The sequence below is a fragment of the Lissotriton helveticus genome, chromosome 5_1, assembly GCF_964261635.1.
Source record: "Lissotriton helveticus chromosome 5_1, aLisHel1.1, whole genome shotgun sequence".
NCBI lineage: Eukaryota > Metazoa > Chordata > Amphibia > Caudata > Salamandridae > Lissotriton > Lissotriton helveticus.
In genome coordinates, this window is record NC_136065.1 from 670,386,026 (window position 1) to 670,409,932 (window position 23,907).

At 45.9% G+C, this 23,907-nt stretch overlaps 1 protein-coding gene across 1 annotated transcript in view; it reads left to right on the plus strand.

Moving 5' to 3' along the window:
* The window catches only part of LRRC20 (leucine rich repeat containing 20), a 1,483,106-nt gene that overhangs the window by 630,378 nt on the left and 828,821 nt on the right, over positions 1–23,907 (plus strand). Inside the window, exon 3 of the mRNA XM_078640435.1 lies at positions 4,012–4,161. Within this exon, the coding sequence (XP_078496561.1) occupies positions 4,012–4,161 (150 nt within the window). The remainder of the gene's footprint in view (positions 1–4,011; positions 4,162–23,907) is intronic.

Consider the following 23,907-nt stretch of genomic DNA (forward strand, 5'->3'; position numbering starts at 1 on the left):
CCCATAGATCTTAATGCTGCTTTTACCCCTGCGCTCCACTTGGGACCCTTTGAGGCATGGTGGGAGGGAGGCTGTCTCACGATTTCCCACCTGTTTCACCAAGGTGAGTTTCTCACCTTTCAAGAATGCATGAAACAATTTGCACTAACCTCCAAAGAGGAGTTCCACTATCTGCAACTTAAACATTAGGTGCAGCAACCCGTGTTGTGGCTGTCCGCCACCAGGTACCTTCTGCCCATAGGGAAGTTTGCTCAATCGAGATCCACCTCCAAGGGATGTATCTCCTTACTGTACACTCTCATACAAGCTCTAAGCCCCAGGTCGACCCCACGAAATAAACGGTTTTGGGACATAGTTTTGGACACCCCTTTAGCCGATAAGCAGTGGGAGCGTTTAGAGGCTGACATAGCAAAAATCAATCGCTCTATATATCTAAGGGAGGCGCACTACAAAATTATGTACGACTGGTACTTATATCCCCAGAAACTACACAAGATCTTTCCCAACACTTCAAATAGGTGCTGGCGTGGTTGTGGGCTACTGGGCGACTTCTATCATATCTGGTGGGACTGCCCCTCCATCCAGTCTTTTTGGAAAGAGATCCTATCCCAACTCAAACTCATGTTAGGCTACCCACTTCCCCACACCATGGAACACACCTTGTTGGGAGTAAGAGACCCAACCCTGAAATGCCAAATGCAGAGTGATAAGTCTGTCATGTGGTTTTGCCTAGGGGCAGCTAAAATGGCAGTAGCAGCTGCATGGAAAAAGCAAGAGGCACCATCATTAACCCAATGGCATGCTCGGCTGTGGAGGGCGCTGGCTATGGAGCGTATGGCAGACATAGTGGATGACAATAGAAAAGGGTTTGCATACATATGGTCCCCGCTGGTGAGTTACTTATCGAAAGGCCTCCCGTTGACGACTAAGGGCCCTCAACCTATTCCATATCTAATGTTCTAGCAGTACAGCTGGTGGTCTGCAGTTGGGATGATTCAATTGCACCATTACATCAAGGTTTTGGTTAGTTTTTAGGTATATTAAGTGTCCTTTCTATGTTCTCCTCTCTAGAGGGTGGATGGACAAAGGTATGGAGAATACTACCTGCAACAAGATGCAAGTGTAACTATCAACATGTCTTTCTTATGCCACAGAACTCGTGACCATGCTGTAACCTACATGTGATCTCTGTAACTCTTGGCTTACTTTGATAATTTGTTGCATGTGTACTGCATTCTTATATAAATATCAAAAACTTTAATAAACAGAATTTGAAACAAAAGGCTAGTGCGAAATTCTGTGTGTGTGAGTGCTGAAACAGTTCCTTTGAAATGCAAGTGAGGCTGTGCACAGCTCCGCCCCTCCCATCTAGTCAGGAAGGCCCATCCTGCCAACACTCATTCCCCCCTTGTGTTACTGTCTGGGAGGAATACACAAAGGTCAGTTGCCAAGTACAGATAGCCGTGTGACCCAGAATACAGGCTGGAGGCACCAAATGATTAGGACAAGAAAATGGCAACTTTCTAAAAGTGTCCTTTTCGGAATTGTGACTCCAAATCCGACTGTACTATTAAACATGATTTTAAATTACAATTCTTTAGAGCCCAAAAACATGACATTTCTACCTGTTCCCAAACAAAAGTTACCACTTACTACATGTAATAAGGTAACCCAGTTTTAACCTATGGGAGAGGTAGGACTTGCATAAGTGAAAAAAGAATTTTAGAGTTTTTCACTACCAGGACATATAAACCCTGAAGTACCTGTACAATGTTTTAAATACACTGCACTCTGCCCTGTGGGCTGTTTATGGCCTACCGTAGGCGTGTTTTATAATATTAAAATGAAAGGTTTACACCTGGCAAAAGGATTATTTTGCCAGTTTGAAGTGGCAGTTTCAAATTGCACGCAGGTTTCAATGGCAGGCCTGAAATATAATTAAAAAGGCTACTTAAGTGCTGCAGGCCCATTAGTAGCATTCGGTTTTCAGGCCCTCGGTACATGTGGTACCACTTTACCAGGGAAATACAGGTAAATTAAGTGTGCCAAGTGGGTATAAGCCAATTATATCATATTTTAGGGAGAGAGCACACGCATTTTAGCATTGGTTAGTAGTCGTATAGTGCACACAGTCCTAAGCCCAACAAAAAGGGATTCAAAACATGAGGATGAAGACAAAACATTTGGAAGTGACTCTGCAGAGAGGGTCAAGTCCAACATTCATAATTCATGTATTTGTTTATAGTATGGAGGTTTTTGAGTTTTTTGTTCAAAACCAGTTTCTACATTGCTTTCATCACCTCATAGTCAGATTTGTTTGCAATATGTCTTCTTGCAGTTAAACAGCAACATTTAAAAATTGAGTTTGATTGAACCTGAAATACAGAAGTCATGTATTTCAACAATGCAGCCACACCATACAAATGCAGAACATTATACATTACAGGGTAAGTGGGTTTTTAAGTAGTAATGCACCATTAAAATGTATTTAATGCACCCAAGCAGAGAATGTGTTGGGCAGTGGCATAACAGAAAATGATGGGGCCCGTCCTGCAGATAGTGATATGGGGCCCGAGTCACCCAGACCGGACAAATATTCATTTGTCAGGGGTTCAATGGGAGCCCCCAGAAGGGTTGAGGGACGCTCTAAAGGGTGGATTGCCCCCATGTGACCTGCCATACCCTTTTGCTGGTCATCTGTCTGCCAGTAATATTACATAACAGATTTGTAATTCTGTTTTTCTGCTCCGGAAAGGCTTTGACGAGTGTTTAACTGTTTCATATGCCATGCCATTGTACGCATTCTGCCAGCAGGCAGTGACATGGCCTACATGGGTGGCTCCTCCGTTATAGCAGAGGAGTGCAGTCCCCCTGCTAAAAGAGGAAAAATAAAATTATAATAAAAGCATTTTATTATCATTTTATTTTTGCCTGTCTGACTGCTGAGTGGTGGGCACTTTTAAGTGCGCGACCGGCCAAACAGACATGCACACTTAGGTTTCTCCAACCCAGCTGTGGTGCACAGCCAGGTTGGAGAAACACCGCAGGCTCCCAGGCACTTTCTGAGCAGCAAACATAGCCGCTCAGACCAATCCCAGCGCTTCTCTCATGCTGGGAATAGTTTTCCCAGCATGAGAGAAGCAATGGCATTGGCATTTGGGAGCCTGCGCAATGTACAGCCGGAGTCAAGGATGGAGAGAGAGGAGCAAGGCGACGGCCAACGGAGCAGCAGGTAAGTGTAATTTTAATTATTTTAATTATGCGTTTGGATTTAATGTTTCCCCCCACGCCTCATCACTAAGCAACGATAGCAGCCGCCACTTATGGCTTAAGTGCTGAAGTGGCCCCTCCAAAACAAGGAACCCTGGCCCCTGGTGGGGGCCAAATATGCAGTTACAATCCCAATAATTCAACTGATTTGTGCAGTGCAAGCACCAATTTTTAAACAAGCTGACAACTAACAGCAACTGTAAAGAAGGTGGTGCTAACTCCTTATATAACAGAAGCTTGCGTTAATGCTTCGGTTACTTCATGTGCGAAAATATCATTGACCGGCTGAACTCTCAAGTGTTTTTTGTTCTTGCACCTTGACGGATGGCTTAAAATCGCCCACTATGGATTACATCCCTTCATTGTATATAATTTTGCTACTTTGGAGCAGTGCTGACAGCTTGCAATTTAAATAATTGCTATGAATTTGAAAACGACCCAATAAAGGCATTTATTTTTCTTGACTTATAAAAACCATGTTTCACAGGAGCGACTTCATCCAAGAAAATACCATGTGCAAATTCAAAGTAGAAACAAGTCCTTTCAATTGTGATTGTTCTTGAAATAATAAGCAGTCGCTGCAGTATAGGCAGTCAACTGTGGAAACCTGCTTATTTCTACCACCAAACAAAAATGTTTTCTTTTGCATTCTTTCTACTACATTTTATGTATTAATTTTTAATATCACATTTCTCGTGTTTCGCTTCTCATTATTTTCCCCTTTCTCCTGTGCCATTGCAGATTTAGCAAATTGCCAGCTGAAGGCATTCCCTGTTGGTATTTACAGAGTGATGACAAATGTCACAGAGAAAATTCACATCATCTCTCTGGCTAATAACGACATGAAGTCTCTGACCAGCAAGTTCATCACGACCTTCTGCCAGCTGCAAGGTAAGAGTGGATTTTAAAATGTCTACGAAGCATGTTGTTTATTGCTAGTTTAGCCGGTTTTTACATGCACATAGAAGTCACTCATTCAACAAGGGCAAAGGCAATAATATGTATGACGTTTGTATGGCTCGCTGTTCAGGTGTGTACGTTCTGCTCTGAAATTAAACTTGTTGTATTAATGTACAGCAAAAAGTGTCTGAAAAATGGATGCTACAGAAAAAAAAGATTCCTTTATTTGGTTGCCTACCAGGGGCGGACTAGGAACCAAAATCAGCCCTGGCAAACATGTTCAAACAAGCCCTGCTCCCCTCCTCTCTCATCTCTCTCTTTCTCTCTCTCCTTCCCCCCTCACATGCCTTCCTCTCTCTTTATCTCTCTCATGAAGCCCACCTTTCCCCATGTGCTTGATGTAATCACCTGGAGAAGCTGAAGAAAATGGCAGAGGAATCCATCAGCGACCACCTGAGAGGGGTTGGCCTAACGGCTAGGGCGCTCGACCTCGGACCTGGGGATCTGGGTTCGAGTCTCGGTAACGACGCCAAAACCTCCTGTGATTCTGGGAAAATCACTTAATCTCCCCGTGCCTAAAATGAAAGTGTGTCCTCATGTAATAATGTAACTGGAAAATATGTAAAGCGCTCTGATACCTGATTCGATTCGGGTCTAGTTAGCGCTATATAAAACTCTAAAAAAAAAAAAAAAAAAGCAGCCTCCAAAGGCCCCAGCCACCCAGAGAAATATCCAGAGGGAAAAACGGGCAGTCCAGGCCTTCTGCCCGCCATCTGATTTCATGTGTAAAATAGCCCTTCATGCATTCTAACACACTAAAACAGGTAGTAGGGATATGGGGAGACGAAAGTTGTCTTGGAGGCGGATTCAGCCTAAGGATGAGATTTCTGGAGCAAAGGAAGCCAGTGGATGAAGGGGGCTGACTTAGTAAACTTAGAAAACAATGTGTGTTGCCATGAATGATGTAAGCGCCGCACACCTTAGATCGTTAAAGTGCCCTAATAAAAGGAACTAGAAAAATTATCCAACCGTTGTTCATTGTCTTTTTTTATGGTTTGGACTGCTGACAAGTGAAAAGGCTTATTTCATTTGAAATATTATACTAATGTAATATCTGTGCTTAAACATGTTATTCTTGAATTCCCTCCTATCAGTGTAATTGGTGTGGTGCTAATTTGTGGCCGAATTGATCCATTTGCTTTGGTTTGTAAAAACTATGGACCGTATAGTATGGAAGAAATTTCCCCTAAGCTGCTTTGTTCTAAGCTGCATTTGACATTTCCAGTGTTTGTTGCAGTCATCTTTAGAGTCTAGTTTTGTAGTGAATTATTTATGATACTTTGCTCAATGGTCTGTTAAATCTGTTCTGCTGTTGTCTGATCCCTCATTACTTTAGTGAGAAGAAAACACAAAAAAAACAAATCTGGGACTGTTTTCTTTTGCAGGAGTAGTTTTTTAGACACCCATACAATCTGCAAATCTGCCTATTGTCAGAAAGAGGTGGCAGATCAAAAGCAGGGATTCCTTCAGAGCCTCCAGTTATTATTGTTATCTTTAAGATATGAAAATTATTTCAGGATGGTGGAATGGGATTTCGTTTTGGTGGTTGCAAGTTAAAATGTATAGGAAGAATTATGTGCCACTCGGTCAGGTCAGTGATGTCTGGTAATTCTAATATCTTAGTCCTGTTTTTATGTAAACCTTTTTATTGGAGCTGCAATGATCAAAAAACAGTACAAGTATCTCTATTGCACCCTACAGCCGGAGGAGTCGAGATTGATTACTATGGCATTGTTAAAACATGGGAGGCAGCGGGAAGATTTAGCAATTAAAAAAACTTATGAGACCTGTAAACTAGACTCCAACTTGAACCCCTTCTTTCTTCCTAATTATCCCAACCTCTGCTCCCCGCCCCCACCCCTTTACTCAGTAGAGGAGAATCGCAGCCACCACACCCATAGAATGCCAGAGAGTAAGTACGGTAAGTATGGCCCCATCTGCTACAGGAGGCCACTCAATCAACAGGCCCATTCCATCGCCCAGCGAGACACTGTTCTCCTTCACTTCTAGTCAAACAAGGCCAAAGACCTCCAGCGGGGAGGAATCACCATGCCTGAAAGACCTCCCCACATTATTTTATATGGGGGGCTCCCTCCATTGAGACTTGAAAGAAGCCCCATTTACATTACAAATCAACTGTTCCATGGCCAGTAGGGACCAACCTCTTTGGAACTTCTGCTTATTTCCAGCTGTATCCAATTGTTACGTATGCAGCTCCCAGACATTGCAGCACCATAAACCAATCAGCTTTTAACATTGCTGCACAGCCCGCAATTTAGTCATGGGTGCACCGTTTCTGAGGTAGAAGTGATTGAGTAAGGCTTACCCAGAACCAACTTTAGCGTGTCGGCCACGCTCTGTCAGAAGACATGTGGAGAGCATCACCAATTTCCCCATATCCTCTAGACCACTGGGAGCTCTCAGTAGGCTACCTACATCACAGTCCGGTAGGTTTATAGTGCCAACCGGTACACAGCCATTTTAACGCAGCCGTTACCACGCGTCACAGTACAAAAAAACAGACTTTGTAGTGTATCTCCATCCCCAGTAGGGTTCCCCCTAAGATGAGCCTGCACACATGCCCAGCCTCCCTTCAGAGGTCTTCAATCTGTGGGGCGCGCCCCCCACCCCCCCCCCCAGGGGTCCTCGAGTCCTGAGAAGGAGGTTGCACATTCTCTAATTTCACTTGTGACTGCAATCAAAAACATTTGCTTTCGTTTTGGGAAAAGACAGCTGTCCTGGGACAGCTAATTTAGATGGTTATCAGCTGAAGTTTTGTGAACTGAACCTCTGGTCCTGGAAAATCCTGCATGCCAGAGTACTTGCTTGCCTGAATGAAATGCAAATGTGCCTATCAGTTAATCTGCAATTGTAAATAGTGCTTGGGAGCCTGTTCTGGCTTTAATTGTTCAAATCCCTCCAAGCTTTGTGATGATAAAGATTTGTTTTTTTGAGTGGTAGTGCAAAGAGTTAACAACTGGGCTGTGAAGTGCATGCTTTTAATTTTAATTGTATTTACACAGCCCTTAGTGCCCCTAGGGAGGTGTTGAAGGGACAGTTATGTAAAATAAATTGTATTACTTATGCTCTGGTATTACTAAAATCTACATTTTGGAAGCACTATTTTATTGTAAAACTATTTGCACGTTTTGCAGCACTCTTACACTGTGTGTAATGCAAGTATAAAATAATGACTTACATATTCACAGTGCTTTCTGTCATAGGCTGTGACCTTGTAGCAGTAAATATACAAGTTTCTATTCTCCAATGCGCCAATCAAGATTTAATTCTGTGGCTCTCTGGCTACATATAGACCTCTGCAGCGCATTAACTAATAGAGGTTTCAGAATGTCCTACAGTACATTTCACACTAAGTAACAACTTTTAAAATGTATTTTTTATTACGCTGCCCATTATTAACGTTGAAAGACCTAAAACACATACAGATTATTTTGGGGCGTATTTATGAGAGGCTTGCATTGCCAGAGGAAGTATCTCTGCCATACCTATGAGACGGTGCAAAGTCACCCTGTATAGCTTTGCATGGCCTCATAGATATGGAGTAAGACATAGCAGCACAAGTCTTTGCATTGCCTTACTCTGCGCCAAGGAGGTGTTCCATAGGCTTTGCATGGGGTTCCCACGCAACACCTATGGTTTTTGATGCTGCCCCATATTTACAAAATCAAGTAAACCTGTGGTAGCTCCAAAAACAGACGCCTCCCCAAGGAAGGCATATTGGGGAGAAATTCTTTAATTTCTCCTCATTCTTTCCTCTTTTCCTGTGTACTGCATTCTGCAGCTCAAATAGAAAGAGGAAAGCACCTCTTGGGATTGGTTTTTTGAAGGATTCTGACCATTGCTGTACAAAAACAATCCTGCCTATGTTGGTGCTATGCAGCAATTTGTGCGGCAACACAAGGGAAAATAACAGGAATGCACCTTATTTCATAAATACAGTGCATTCCAGCCCTTTCACATTGACATAGGGAGGCACAGCAAGAAGACTTACAGCGCTGCCCTATGCCAATTCCTCATAAATGAGGCCCTTTGTATTAAGCTACACCTTTGACCACGCCCCCACGCTTACTGACCTTTGGTTTGCTAATCACTGTTTAATATTATTCCTCCACCGTAAAAAATATTTGCTGTGGGAGTTTAGGGCGTTTATTATTGTTGATAGTTGTCGATGATAAGGAGTACCGGGTTCTTGAAAGTTTTATCAGGAGGGGGCCCTAACGCCTAAAATAATTTGACAGGGGGGTCTGGGCATCAAAAAGTTTGAAGAGCTCTGCTCTACATGCCGCCCACAGTGCGCAGTACGAGACTCTCACACACTCTGAACTCATGCGCCCTAGATAGGTATCAGATGGATTGTTCGGGCTATCTGGGGGCCCAGTATTCCCACACCAAGAAGCAACGGTATATTCGCCCCACTTTACATACGGTGCAGATCTGACGGCTAGCTAACTCACGTCTGGGATGGGCGGGAGTGCTCACCAAGGCAATGCCACTGTGGTATTCACAGAAACTCGGCATGCTTTGCTATTACCAGGGGTTCGATAGGTGGGATGTCATCGGTATCTCGACAGTCAATGACCTGGTTAAAAAAGGAGCTATTCTCAAATTTGAGGATCTGCAAAAGACCTACCACTTGGCCCCAGGAGAGATTTTTAGGTATCTGCAAATTAGACATGCCTTGCGGGCGGCTTTCCCTAGCTGCGAGGACATACCAGAATCGTCACCCCTCGAGGATCGCTGGTTGGATGGGCTGCTGCAGTCCAAGGCGATCTCCTTGACCTATAAAAAACTTAGTAATAATTTGTCTGATACCTTTGGAAAGATTAAGGAACACTGGGAGGGAGACTTCGGGCTGATTGACGAGGAGGATTGGCGACAGGTGCTTATGTCGCCCAGAGAGGCGGCTATTATGCTCAGATTCAGACTAATACAGCTTCGTATCCTACACCGCTCCTATTTGACGGGAATAACACTAGCAAAAATCGGTTCTAGGCAGGATGACCTATGTTTGAAGGGCTCTGGCAGCCAGCTACCTTTTATCATATGGTGTGGGAATGCCCACTCGTGCGGGATCTATGGGACAGGGCCACAACTCATATGCAGTCTGCATTGGGGAAGACTCTAAGCCTGACGCCACACCTGGGTTTGCTTAATGTATGGGAAGATACAGACCTGACTGAAACGGAACAACAATTGGCGACGCTGGGTTACACACTAGTCAAGAGGGAGATAGAGAGGGGGTAGGGCGGAGTGGTATCACCTGCACTGACAGTATGGCTGAAAGAATTCGATAGGTGTATGGGAGCAGAGAAAAAAGTATTTTATAACTAGGGGGTGCCCGAAGAAGTGGGACAGGAAATGGTTGAAGTGGAATTCCTATAGGGGGAGATATGTGTATCACCTGTGGTGGAATTGGAATTGCATAGAAATAGAGACAGAGAAGTAACTGCTTAATGTATATGCTTTCCCGGCCTTTGTACCAGATGCGGTGTTATATGTAACTTGTGAATACTGTATGTAATTGCTGTCTATCTGTCTGTCATGCACTTTATCCATAAAAACAATTTATAAAAAAAAAAATCTGAACTCATGCTTCGGATTTCCAAGAGAAAGACGCATGCATGTTTTTTTCCATCGCTTTAGCATCCGGCTAGGGACTGCACTTTGAAAAAGTCTCCAACTTTCTGTGTTTAGTGCATTATAAATTATGTCATTCTGCTGCACCGTGTTACCTCACCCAATGGCTCAGGGAAATCGAGTGAAGCCCCAGGACTTTTCTACTTTGTTTAGCATCACACCCAAACCGAAAAGAAACCTTGAATTGAAGACAGACAAAAATACCATATGCGAAACGTGGGTAAAATGAAAAGTTCAGTGGTAGTAATAAAATGTTTATTAAACACAAAAATCATAAGAAAGACAGTGACAGACGAATGTGATTTCGACATAATTGTTAGACCGCGCATGTTTGTAGCAGAAAGATGTAAACAACATGACCTTACACAGATGAATAGCCTCAAACTTAAAGAGGGTTAAGGATGCGGTGCAAACTATCTTTACAGCATTGCTTGCTGTTGAGAATGCATTAGATATCTGCAGCTTTTGCAATTGTAATATGTGCCTGCATTTTTGTGCTGTGTACTCAAGAAAATTCTTGGCTTCTCTCACCTCCAATTGCTCAAAACCTCCATATACAATTTACTTTTACTTTACCCAATTAGCTAAGAAAGGATTGTCCAGCAAGGGCTTGTGCTTGGCTGATTGAGGACAAACTTCATTATCACCTCTGACCATGCAAATTGTTTCTGTTGAGATTAATTGTATGAAAATGTATAAAACGTAGATAGCCTGAAAATCTGGAATGGAACGCCCTACCATGACGACGTTCGACGACCTTGATCTATAATGTACCATATATCATACGATGAATAGGCTGGCTGTTTTGATGTGTAATTTTCTGTTGCTATTAGTTGGCCCATTGTTCCAGCAGCCATTTTAATCATAGAGCTAGTATTGCTGCCTTATTAATACCAGTATATATACTGCCTAATGCAACATCATCTGGCTACTGGCAAATAGGGGGCATGCCCTCTGCGCTACTAAAATCAAAAGTGGATATACTGCTCAGCACACCTGTCAACTGTCACTCATTGCTGGTGACAATCACAGATATATGTCACACGAGCTGTGAAGGATTTCAGTGCCTTTGCAGGCAACATTTCTTGATGGTTTTCGTTCAGCATTTTACTGCCTTCTCACTCATCGATGAAGCCACTGGCTGACAGCCCTGATTCAGTATACCTTCTGCTAAACTCACGGCCACTGCACTGTTGGGAGAGGTAATGGTGTGAATCAGACATGTGAACCGAGAGGGTTTTTTGGGGGGGTTCAAGACACTTTTGCTTACTGGATGATGGTTTTGTAGCTTGTGGTCAATGTAAAGTGTGTGTTTGGGAGGCACTTTATTGCAAGCTCATCAATGCATGCATGTCAACACAAACACATCATAAAGGGCCTCGTTATGAGTGACCCAAACAGCATCCGGAAAGGTCGCTCTCTGGAGTTAATGTTACCGGTGGCGGTTGGAAGGGAACGGGGGTGACGGAGGTGGGGACAAAATAGATTTTTTTAAAACACTTCTTCATGCTGCCTCCTTCTCTGCCCCTTCTTTGCTTCCTAATGAGCCTCGTAAGCACACATGCTCCCCTAAGCCAATCACACCTCTACAATGAAGCCTTGTGATTGGTCTGAGCATCATGGTTCAGCACTCAGATGGGACAGGGAGCCTGTGCATGTTTCCCACCAGGCTGCGCATTACAGTCTGGTGGGGAACATGCAAAGTGCGCATGACTGTTTGGCCGGCCCAAGACGCCCGGCTAAACCATCCTGCTCACTTAGGTGCATGAACCACCCCTCCCCCTATGGCACCCGCCCTAACCCAGCCCAGTAGCTCTGAAAATTAAAATGATAACGAGGTTATTATCATTTTATTTGATTTTTTTTCCTGCTATGGGAGCAGTGGGGCGACGCTCCTCCGCCTTAGCGGAGGAGCCACCCCTGGTTTTGTTAACTCAGAGGATGAGGTGTTAGTGAATATTCAGAGTAGAACCCTAGGGGTTCTTTGAGAAAAGGGGAATTACTGGTGACATATGCAGCTCCTGCCTTGACCTTGCATTGCTCCCCACTCTTCATATAATCATGCAGCTTTTAATTCAGGCATTAAATATGCAGCGTGAATCCCCACACTGGCAAGAAATTGCCACCACCGCCTTAATAGGGAGCCAACTCTCACATTCTATATCTTATTTGCCTTAGAATCATGATTATAGAAACCATCATTGCACCTAGATTCACACATCTCATAAGAGGCGACCACCATTGCAATTAGATTATTTGTCATGCCTGAGAACCATTGATTAAGGGAAACAACCCCTTATTACATATCACCCTTTAGTAATCTGATTTTTTGATCTAACCTTTCTGCCATAAGAACAGCTGACTTGCAATTATGCATGGTTTTTTGGCCAGGATTTCCATTACTTCTACTAGAGTGTTTTCTATGATGCAATTAAAATCATGATATAAATTGTGCAATATTATTCACATTTTACAGTGCTTCGAAAACATGGGCTGCTTCAGATACATACGTTTCTCTTTAACATTCCTGCTACATGCAACATCCATAATGGTGCACCAGAGATATACAAAAAAAAATATATTGGGCACGATTCACAGAATGAACTTAAGGCTCAGTCCTAAACTTACTACTATTTTGGTATTCACAGAATGCACTTACTACTTTTGGCATTCACAGAATGAACTTGCTACTTTTGGTATTCACAGAAGTTAGGATTTTGTCTTAAGTTTGTCTTAAGACAAACTTAAGACAGACTTAAGACAGACTTAAGACAGACTTAAGACAAATTTAAGACAGACTTAAGAAAGACTTAAGATGATGGACGGAGCGTTAACAATACAAACACTCACCCCCAGTCAACTGACCTGGGTCAAACTGATTTGCATATGGCCATGTCTGAACTGGGGTGGCAGAGTGGGCTAAAGAGCGGTGATGGATTAAACCCAGATCAGTTGACTGGGGGTGTGTGCTTGTATTGTCAACGCTCCGTCCATCATTTCCTTTGGTTTTTCTTTGTTCGCCATAAGTTGGCAGGGTATGCTCAGACATGAGTCCCTTGCTCATTTTGCCACTGGATTCAAGCAAGCCGGGCTGAAGACGGCTGAAATGCCAGAAACCGGTCCTCGGTAGCTTGTTTCCGGTCCAGGGAAGGCATGACTTGGCAGTTCGGGCTGGACTGTTCCCATGAGGCACAGGGTCAGACTGATTTGCATATGGCCATGTCTGAACTGGGGTGGCAGAGTGGGCTAAAGAACGGTGATGGATTAAACCCAGATCAGTTGACTGGGGGTGAGTGCTTGTATTGTCAACGCTCCGTCCATCATTTCCTTTGGTTTTTCAATATTATTGTTGCACCTGTTCTCATTCAGGAGCTCTCCTTAGCCTATCATTAAAGTTCTTCCTTAGGTATTATGAATATTGAGTAATGTGAAACAATTGTACTCACTGCATTACACGGGCTATTAAGCTGATGTTGCTGGTAAAAGAGATATATATGAAAACGCATACATTTTCCAAAGTATCTGTGGGAACATGGAGGACAGAATTTTAGCATCTTCAGAGCCCTGATAGCCTGCGTACACAGCTCAGAGGTTATATTTTTGTATGTTATATATTTATTTTATATTTGTATTTTATGTGTGCGTATATATATATATATATATATATGTGAACAACCCTATGTCCTTGACTCCCAAATGTTCCTTAATTAGGCAGATATGAATGAAAGTTCAAAATAAAGTTACCGTTCATTATCAGTCAGGCCTAATAATTACAGATGCAGCTAACCACAAAATATGAAAAGCATGCTACCTATTCTTATGGTACTCTGTGTTGAATCAAGGAAGTGCTTAATTTATGCCAATGTTGGCAGTTGCCAGTGTTTGCCAGTACTCAGCAACACCACATGTGTATGACAGTCCCATGCATGGTGGCGCTGTCAGTATATTAAAAAAAAAAAGCACACGAGCAAAGTATTTAACAATTAAATATATGATTACAAAAGTAATAATACCATGATGCTCAGGCCATTCTTGCAGCTTTGAGTCACTTTGAGTCGCCTAGTGTAGCAGAAACTGGCACATTTGTAGAACTCTAATTGCTCAGTAGATGCCACTAGTAATGGTATTTGGCAGCGCTGGCAGGGGCCTTAGGTGGGGAAACCTGCAGTGGCATCCTGAGAAATATTTGGGGCCCTAGAACCTATTATTTTAAGCACTGAATGGAGATCCCAAAAAGACCGAATAGGATGACAGATCGTACATTTTCAATGAACTAACTACATATATGTACTTTTGTTTCATCATACTTGTACTTAATCAGGACACAAATCTCTGTTCTCTGTGATTAGCTAGCTGTATCGAGTTTACCTAGGCTCTCATGCTGTATCAGTTTGCCAATCCCCGTAGGCAACAGTATGTAGCTTAAAGTAACAAAGCATCTTCCATTTGTACCTGCCCACCAAGAGTTTCACATTTTAAAAGTGGTTGTGATGTTTCTGGATTCAACATAATATCACATGGCTGTAAACCAATATACTTGTAATAATTATATGTAGAATGTCATCAGTATTTAAGTCACAGTCATTCTCATTGTATTTCAGTTATCCATATGTCCAAAAAATGCCTCAACATAATTTCTACAATTCATTAACAAGTTAATTAAAAACAGAAATCAATTGATTCTTTTAACCCCTTCGCTGCGGCAGCAATTCCGCCGCAGCGCTAGGGGGTTGGGGGGCCCGCGCGGCGCTCACATGCTCGTGACGGAAACGCTCCGTCACGAGCCTCGGGTGGGCTGTGCTTATGACGGAGCGGTTCCGTCACGGCCCGCCCGCTTAATAGAACGCGTTGCGCAGGCGCGTAACCAGCGCCGCGCAGGCGCGGTGAGCGGGCCATGACGGAACCGCTCCGTCACCAGCACAGCCCACCCGAGGCTCGTGACGGAGCGGTTCCGTCATGAGCATCGGAGGGGTTAATTAGTACAGTACAAAGGATGCTTCTTAATTCTTCCGCTGCCATCTGATATGGGTACTCCCTTCTGCCGATATAATTTTACTGTAAATACCAACAGTGCAGCTTACATGAATTTAAACAATTTCCTGAAGAGATTTAAAGGGGCGTTTTCTGGATCTCACAGTGCTTAATTTGTGCAAGAATAGGTGCCGGTGCCCACAGTTTTACTTGGAAGCCTGAAGCAAATGTAATAGAAGATTGGTTTGCCAAATACCAAGGCTGTGCTGTCTTAGTTCTACCTAATATTGCTTTAGTACAACACCAGACAGTCCCTGACTCTTTTTCTCTTTCTTGCTGGTTCTTTTTCATACCTGCTTTCCCCCTTTGTCACTGTATTTTTTGGCTTTCTCTTCCTTCTTCTTGCCCCATTTTGCGTTTTTCTCTCTCATACTCTGGATCAAAGTCAGTTGAGGAAAAACAGGTGCCCCTTTTGTGTTTTTCTCTCTCATACTCTGGATCAAAGTCAGTTGAGGAAAAATAGGTGCAGGTGGTCCCCACCTACAACCACCGGCTCAGGCACTGATCACACACCTTTTGCCTAGAACCGGGGCTAAAGGTAAAGCGAATATACAGACTATGCCTTGCTTTCCAAAGGTTTGATTTGATACAGGGAAATAAAGAATGGATAAAGTTGTCATGTTAAAGATTTCTCGTGTGGAAAAATGTTACGTTTTAAATTAAGGTTATTTGATGATGCCTTTTTCTGGCTTTATCATAGCAGTATACGTGATGTCATATCACTTTTTTGAAGACTTGACTATTTATGAATGATCTTTGTTGCGATAGTACATTTCAGGTAGTACATACCGGTATAGAGTCAAAATATCGAGTTTTTTATTTCGACTAGAGAGAATATCGAGTTAAAAATATAGAATAGACATAATATCGACCAGACAGAATATAGACTACCAAAATATCGACTAGAACATTTTAATATCGAATAGAATAGCAATAATATCGATTCCAAAATATAGAATGGACATAATATCGACTAGACAGAATATAGACAACAAGGGGGCGTGGCCAAGGCGGCAAGCATGGCGGACGCAGCTTGAGTGAGCTCCGTCCCGCCTGTGCATTATCCGCGCCATTTATCCTGCATATCCCCGACCTGCGGACTCCCAGACCAGACGCTTAGCTGCCGGTGGCGGAGGGGCGGCTCCGGTTGCGATTTGGGCACATACCGAGCACGCGAACCGACGCTGAGAGCCTGACAAGGTGGGGCCTGCGCGACGTGCTGAAGCCGGGACCTCGAGTTTCGAGAGGTCCGGCCGGAAGTGAGACGGCGACGGGGTCGGCCGCGAGGCCTGAGCCGGCTCCCCGGACCTACTGACCCCTACTTGGGACCGGAGGACTCGAGGGCTCCGAGGACACTGCGGAGGCAGCCTGGAGCTGGACCACAGACGGTTGTGAGGTGAGCTGGCGAGGGGAGACGAGCGCCACTGAGGAGGGGGGAGACACTCATCGCCACAGGCCGAACCCACTCGGCGGCCGAGTCGGACCGCGGGGGCCAGGGGTCCCAGGAGTGCTAGGGGGCTCTTGCCTTCGCCCCTTCTCCCGGGGGCACCCCCTTTCTTGCAGACTCCCCCCCCTCTCTCCCCTCCCCCCCTGGTGGTGAAGTACGCGACAGCAACTGTGGTGGACGGACCGTGGGTCTGCCCGGACTAGAGTGGGCTACTGCCAGGGGCTGAAGGCGAGCTACAACCGGATCCCGGTCGCCCTCTAATGGCCGGACTTCCCCCCCTATTGGCCGAGGCTCTCGACGATCCTGTGGTGCAGGGCCTCCTTGGGGGTCTCCTATCCCTGGACTTGCGATCTGAGTTGAGGGCATACTCCTGTGGCTGCTACAAGGGGGCTGTGGTGCACTGCAGGAGGACGATTCCACAAGCAGCCACGCAGACATCCTTGGACACGTGCCTACTTTCCCTCTGAGGTCAGGACGCGGCGGGGATCAACTCACGGGGGTACCTGGCCGGAGGGGAGGCTACCAGTGGCCGGAGGGTTCTTGGACGCCGGGCCCGCTCCTCATCATGACGCGGGGCGGCAACAGTGGAGGTACTACGAAGCAGGGCCCCATTGATAAATTTACGGGACCGAGCGGTGGAGCAGGAGCGTCCGGGGGCCAGCCTGGCCCAGGACCTGGCCCGGATAATGCGGCCCTGATGGCGGCGATCACGCAATCGAGGGACATGCTGGACGCAAAAATTGGGGCTGTTGGGGCCGATGTTACGCTGCTCCGCCAGGACCTACGAAATGCTGTGGCCAGAATCACGGAAACTGAAACCAGAATCACGGAGGTGGAGGACGACGTGGTCATTCTTAAGAAGAAGGTGGCCACTCTGGAGGGGCTACAGAAGGGCCTAGCGCTCAGGGCTGAGGACGCGGAAGGACGGGCCAGACGAAATAACCTGCGATTCGTGGGTCTGCCGGAAGACTGCGAGAAAGGCAACATGGAGGCATTCCTGACACAATGGCTGGAGGGGTGGCTCCCCCCGGACTCTCTTTCACGATGCTTCATTATTGAACGGGCGCACCGTGCGCTTCTCCCGAAACCACCGCTGGGAGCTCGCCCCCGTCCGGTCATCGCCAAACTGCTTAACTACCATGACCGTGACACTATCCTCCGTCAGGCGCGAGCTAAGGAGCCCCTGATGTATGAGAACCACAGAGTCCTGATCTTTCCGGACTACACAAAACTGGTACAGCAACAGCGACAATCCTTCACTGCAGCGAAGGCTCGGCTACGAGAACTTAAAATCCAATACGCCCTGCTCTATCCGGCCCGCCTGCGTGTAGTGTTTCAGTCCAAGACACAGTTCTTCAACACTCCGGAGGAGGTCTTTGAATGGACAGATGAGACGGTCAGAGTTAAGGTGCATACCCCCCCGAGACGCAACTCTGATTCCTCCTCTGCGACGAGAACCTCGAGGACTCCCAGGAGATCGCGTAGCAGAAGTAACTGGAGGGCACGCTCTCAGAAGAACCGACCTCCCACAGATGGCGTGTCGGGAGGCGACGACGCAGCGGAGGCCCCGGCTCCGGAGCCATGATGATACTTAACGCCTTGAAGCTCTCTAATGGACGCCACCACGTGATTTGCTGCAGGACAGCGGTGTGGGACGAGCTGTTGGTCGGGGGATGCCCATAAGTGGGCGGACATCACCCCGAGAACCAAAGTAGTTAGTCGGGTTACGGGTTAGTTGGGGTTGGGTGGGCAGTTGGTGGGGATCCATTGGCATAGAAGGTTGGGGGTCTCCCGTTGGGGGCTGAAGACTGTCTATACCGTGACAGATACTTCAATGTTACTGAGGTATAGGGAGGGGTGGAGGGGGGAAAGACAAAGTTGGGGACATGGAGGGGGTTGGAGAGTTGGTGGGGGTACATGGGATCGGGGGGCGGGGTGGGGGAGGGGGTTTGTGGGAGGTGGGATGGTTGTTTTCGGCACAGTACACGTTCAAGTCTGGTTGCTATCACTGGAGTTTGTGTGGCCTCGAGAGCTCAGGACTTCAATCTATTCACCTATAGATGGCGGGTGATACACATGAGACTAGTCCCCCACGGGCGTTGTTTCGAGTGGTGAGCTGGAACGTCCGTGGAATGCTTGACAAAATAAAGAGGGGTGCGGTATTGCGGTTGGGGAAGAGAGAAAGAGCGGATGTGCTCTTCTTGCAAGAAACTCACCTTCTGGGCAATAAAACACTTAGCTTACAACGCTATGGCTACCAACAAGTGTTCCACGCAGGCTTTGTGAGGGGGTCACGGGGAGTGGCGATTCTGGTACATCACCGACTGGCCTACACACATGAGACGCAATGGGTGGATGCTCAAGGTAGATTTATATTTATTAAAGGAATGGTGGGAGATGAGCCGATGGTCTTTGGCAGTGTGTATGCCCCACCCCCACTGCAAGAAGCACTCATTGAGAAGTTGTTTGATGTCTGGGCTGCCATACCTAGTGTCATGTCTATAGTGGGCGGAGATTGGAATGATGTCATGGATGGACGCATGGATAGGTATAGATCAGATGGGGGGCCTATGACACACGTCCCCACTAAATTGAATGGTATGGTACGGGGGATGGGTTGGATCGATGCATGGCGATACCATCACCCGCATAGCCGAGAATATACATACGTCTCAGCGGTGCACAAATCCTTCTCCAGACTTGATTGCTTGTTTGTTCCTAATAACTGGATGGGGAGAGTAGCCTCTTCGTCTATACTCCCGCGTGGCCTGTCGGATCACTCTCCAGTTGCAGTGGATGTGCATCTTGGTAAGACACGACAGCCATTTCGGTGGCGTTTGTCTACATGGCAGCTACAACAAGATGACTACAGGTCACACATGCGCGAAGCCATCTCTCGGTACTGGGACTGCAATGATCAGCCCGAAATGGACGCTATAACCCTTTGGGAAGCTCTGAAACCCGTGCTCCGGGGGGTAGACATCGCCTGGTGCGCGGCGGCGCGTAAGGCCCGCAGGGGAGAGATAGAGGAGACTGCACGGTGGGTTCGGGACCTTGAGGGAGAGAGCACTGCCGAGGGGCCTGTGGATACCGTTGAGCGGTTGTTACTGATGCAGCAGACATATAACTCTCTCCTAATGGATGAGGCACGCCAACTGTGGCTGGCTACACAGAGTAGAATTTATCAGTGGGGGGACAAATCCAGTGCTATGCTTTACAGGCTCTGTCAGGGAACTTTCCATGCGCAGACCCTACCGGGACTTCGCGATGAGGCGGGGGAGCCTATGACGGCCCCAGTGGAACTGGCGGCCAGCTTCGCCCGATACTATGAAGCCCAGTACGCCCCGCGAGAGACCATTCCTGAGGCAGACGTGGATAAATTCCTAGCTGATCTCCCGCCACGGGCTCTCTCAGATGAGGACCGTGACCTACTGGACCGCCCACTGTCCTTGGAAGAATTGATTGCGGCACTCGGGGAACTGAACACTGGTAAGGCCCCTGGGCCTAATGGGTTCCCGTGTGAATTTCTGAAGACATTCCATGTTCAACTGGGGGCGCGATATAGACAGGCGCTGGAGGAGGCCAGAGACCGTGGTCGCCTGCCGGCTGACTGGCGGCACGCCGAGATTGTAGTCTTCTGTAAACCGGGAAGGCCCCCGGAGCAGCACGCGTCGTACAGACCGATTTCGCTCCTGAATGTTGAAGCGAAAATACTGGCGAAGGCCCTGGCCAATCGCCTTCTCCCGTATATTACAGACCTGGTTCACCCGGATCAGGCCGGCTTTATGCCCCATAGGGCAACAAGGCACAATATCCGGCGCGCACAGATGGTGATAGAGGCGGCCAGAGCTGCCGAGATCCCGACAGCGCTTCTCCTGGCTGACATTGATAGAGCCTTTGATTCAGTCAGCTGGGTCTATCTTCGTGCGCTTCTAGCCCGCCTAAATTTTGGACCTCGATTCCTTTCGTATCTGCACTTACTATACACGGACCTGACGGCTTCGGTGAGGATAGCGGGAACGATCTCGGACCCCTTCCCCATAGGCCGGGGCACCCAACAGGGTTGCCCCCTATCGCCATATTTATTCGCCCTAGCCATGGAGCCGCTGGCGGCATGGGTGAGAATAGACGCGCAGATGCGGGGACTTGAGTGGGTGCGGGGACCGTCTGATCGTATTGCACTGTACGCGGACGATGTCCTTTTCTTCCTCACAGACATAAATAAATCTGGACCCAGAGTTCTAGAAATAATGCGGGTATTTGGGGAGGTATCTGGCCTGCACTTGAATACACGGAAATCCACGCTGTGGGTGCTGGGAGAGCGCGGAAGACATGGGCCCTGGGCGTCAACGCTGCAGGAAGCGGCGGGAGGCATCAAATATCTTGGTGTATTCCTTACGGACATTCCGGGGATAGCCTGGACCCGCAATGTGGTGCCGGTTTGGGACCGAGTACGATCCGATATGAAGATCTGGTCCAGGATGCCCCTAAACATATATGGCCGCTCTGCCATTTTTAAGATGGTGGCTCTCCCGCGCCTTTTATACCAGTTGCAAAACCATCCATACCCGATTGCGCCACACTGGTTTAGGCAAGTGAACTCTGCACTGAGCCAGTTTCTCTGGGCTGGCGGGGCGGCCAGAGTGGCGCTCCGCACCTGTTTCCTTTCCACGTATTGTGGGGGCCTGGCGACTTCGGACATCCTATCGTATTACCAGGCATCCCATCTTCTTATACTAAACGACTGGTGGTATGGGGACCGGGGTGACCCGGCTTATGCCCTTGAAAGATACCTGATGGACCCGGACATGCTCCATACCATCCTTTACTCGGCAGGCAAACGGAAAAAACTCCCAATGGTTACTCAAGTGGTTTTCCGAGTGTGGCGTGGAACCCTACGCCGTATGGGTTGGTGGAACGTATTAACAAAAGAAACGCCCTTGTGGCACAATGGACGTTTACCGGAGCTCGCGGCTCTCCGGGGGTTCCGGGGCTGGGACGACATTGGCATCTCGACGCTGGGCCACGTTATGCAAGGCACGACCCTTAAATCGTTCCAGGTTCTGCGAGATGAATACGATATGCCACAGACCCAATTTTATAAGTATTTACAGTTCCGCCATGCTCTGTCCTCCTCGTTAATAGGTTTAGACACGCTACCCGAATTTAGCCCCGTTGAAGCCAAGGTGTTTATGGGGGAATTGGGGGACAAGAAAATCTCCAATATATATCAAACTCTGGTCACGCACTGCTCAGCTTGACTGGATAAGTTACGTAAGGTGTGGGAGGAAGATATTGGTGCCTTGGAGGAGGATGACTGGAGGGAGGCCTTAGAGGCTCCACGAGGGGCGGCTGTTGCGGTGCGCTTGAGATTCATTCAGTTTAAATATTTGCATCGTGCATACTACACCAGAGAACGGTTGTGGCGAGCTGGTCTGATTGCCTCCCCTGAGTGCCTGAGATGTGGTAGCACGGTAGGCACGTTCTTACATACAGTATGGTCGTGTGTGCGGATGACACGGTTCTGGACAGGTGTGTGGGACTGCCTGTCCGAGGTGCTGGGCTGGGACCTCCCCCGCTCCCCGAAACTGGGCCTCCTTCACGTAATGGAACAGGTGGGAGGGAATATTTATAAACGCCATCTACTGCTCCTGGGCCTTACGGTGGCCAAGAGAGATGTAGCTCGTGCCTGGAAAGACCCCAGGGCTCCTGTACTAGAGGTGTGGAAGAGAGGGTTGGACTTTACCATGGGACTGGAACGTCCGGTCTTTGAAGCCAGAGGTTGCCCCCGAAAACACTTTAAAATATGGAAGCGTTGGGCAGAATATAGAGGGCTCTGGCTGGAACCGCCAGTGCAACGGGACTCCGATGTAGAACATTTGCAGATTGACTCTGGGTGAAGAGGGCTATGCACTGCTTGTGACTCCAAGAACTAATACTTTGAATCGTATGAACACTGTGCCGGGGGGGGGGGGCTCCGGGAGGGAAGGGCCAGGGAGGGTGTGGGGGGAGGGGAGTTGGTGGGGATCCTTTCATCCCAAAATGTTGATTGCAATGCTATTATTTGTTGATTGTCTTCTTTGCTCACTGAACCCCTGATACATAGGGGACGGTGTCCTAATTGTATGCTATTTCAACGAAATAAAATTTGTTCTGAAAAAAAAGAATATAGACAACAAAAATATCGAAATTAAGGTAAATTAATATTCATTTTTAATTTTTGTGTAATATAATTCTGTAGCGGGTTGTGGGTTTATAGGGAAATAGGGTGGGAAGTAATTTAATTATAATTAATTAAATATGTTATTTTATTTATTGGTATTTATTTAGAATTAATTGTTAATTAATTATGAATTGGTATTTAATTAAAATATAATTGGTAATTAATTATAATTGATTAATTGATAAATATGTTAATTTTAGTAATTTATTTTCTGTAGTGGGTTGTGGGTTTATAGGGGAATAGGGTGGGAAGTAATTTAATTATAATTAATTAAATATCTTATTTTATTTATTGGTATTTATTTAGAAATAATTGTTAATTAATTATTAATTGGTAATTAATTAACATTTAATTGGTAATTTATTGTAATTGAATAATTGATAATTATGCTACTTTTATTAAATTATTTTCTGTAGTGTTTGTGGGTTTATAGGGGAACAGCTTTGAAAGTAATTTAATAGTGAGTAATTACATTTTTTAAATATTTTATTTTGTGTCTAATTTTTAAATATTTTTAAATTGTAAATTAATTTATGGTTAATTGGTAAATAATTAGTATTAGTAGGTTCTTTTTATTATTAATTAATTTTAATGTTTAATTTTTATTGATTAATTAATATATATTTTATAGAATTGTAAAATATTTTAATTAATTTGTAATTGGTATAAATATTTATGTTATTTATATTTATATATGAAGTATTTACTTTCCCTACTATTGCACTCACTTGAGTGGGAATAGTAATTTTTACCCTTACGCTATCCAACGCTTTCCCTACTGTTGCACTCTCTGGACGCTTTTCCTACTGTTACACTCTCTGAAGTGGGAATAGTAATTTTTACCCTCGGACTATCCAACGCTTTCCCTACTGTTGCACTCTCTGGAGTTGGAATAGTAATTTTTACCCCTACGCTATCCAACGTTTTCCCTACTGTTGCACTCACTGGAGTGGGAATAGTATTTTTACCCCTACTCTATCCAACGCTTTCCCTACTGTTGCACTCACTGGAGTGGGAATAGTAATTTTTACCCCTACGCTATCCAATGCTTTCCCTACTGTTGCACTCTCTGGAGTGGGATTAGTAATTTTTACCCCTACGCTATCCAACACTTTCCCAACTGTTGCACTCTCTGGAGTGGGATTAGTAATTTTTAACCTCCCACTATCCAACGCTTTCCCTACTGTTGCACTCTCTGGAGTGGGAATAGTAATTTTTACCCCTACACTATCCAGCGCTTTCCCTACTGTTGCGTTCTCTGGAGTGGGAATAGTAATTTTTACCCCTACGCTATCCAACGATTTCCCTACTGTTGCGC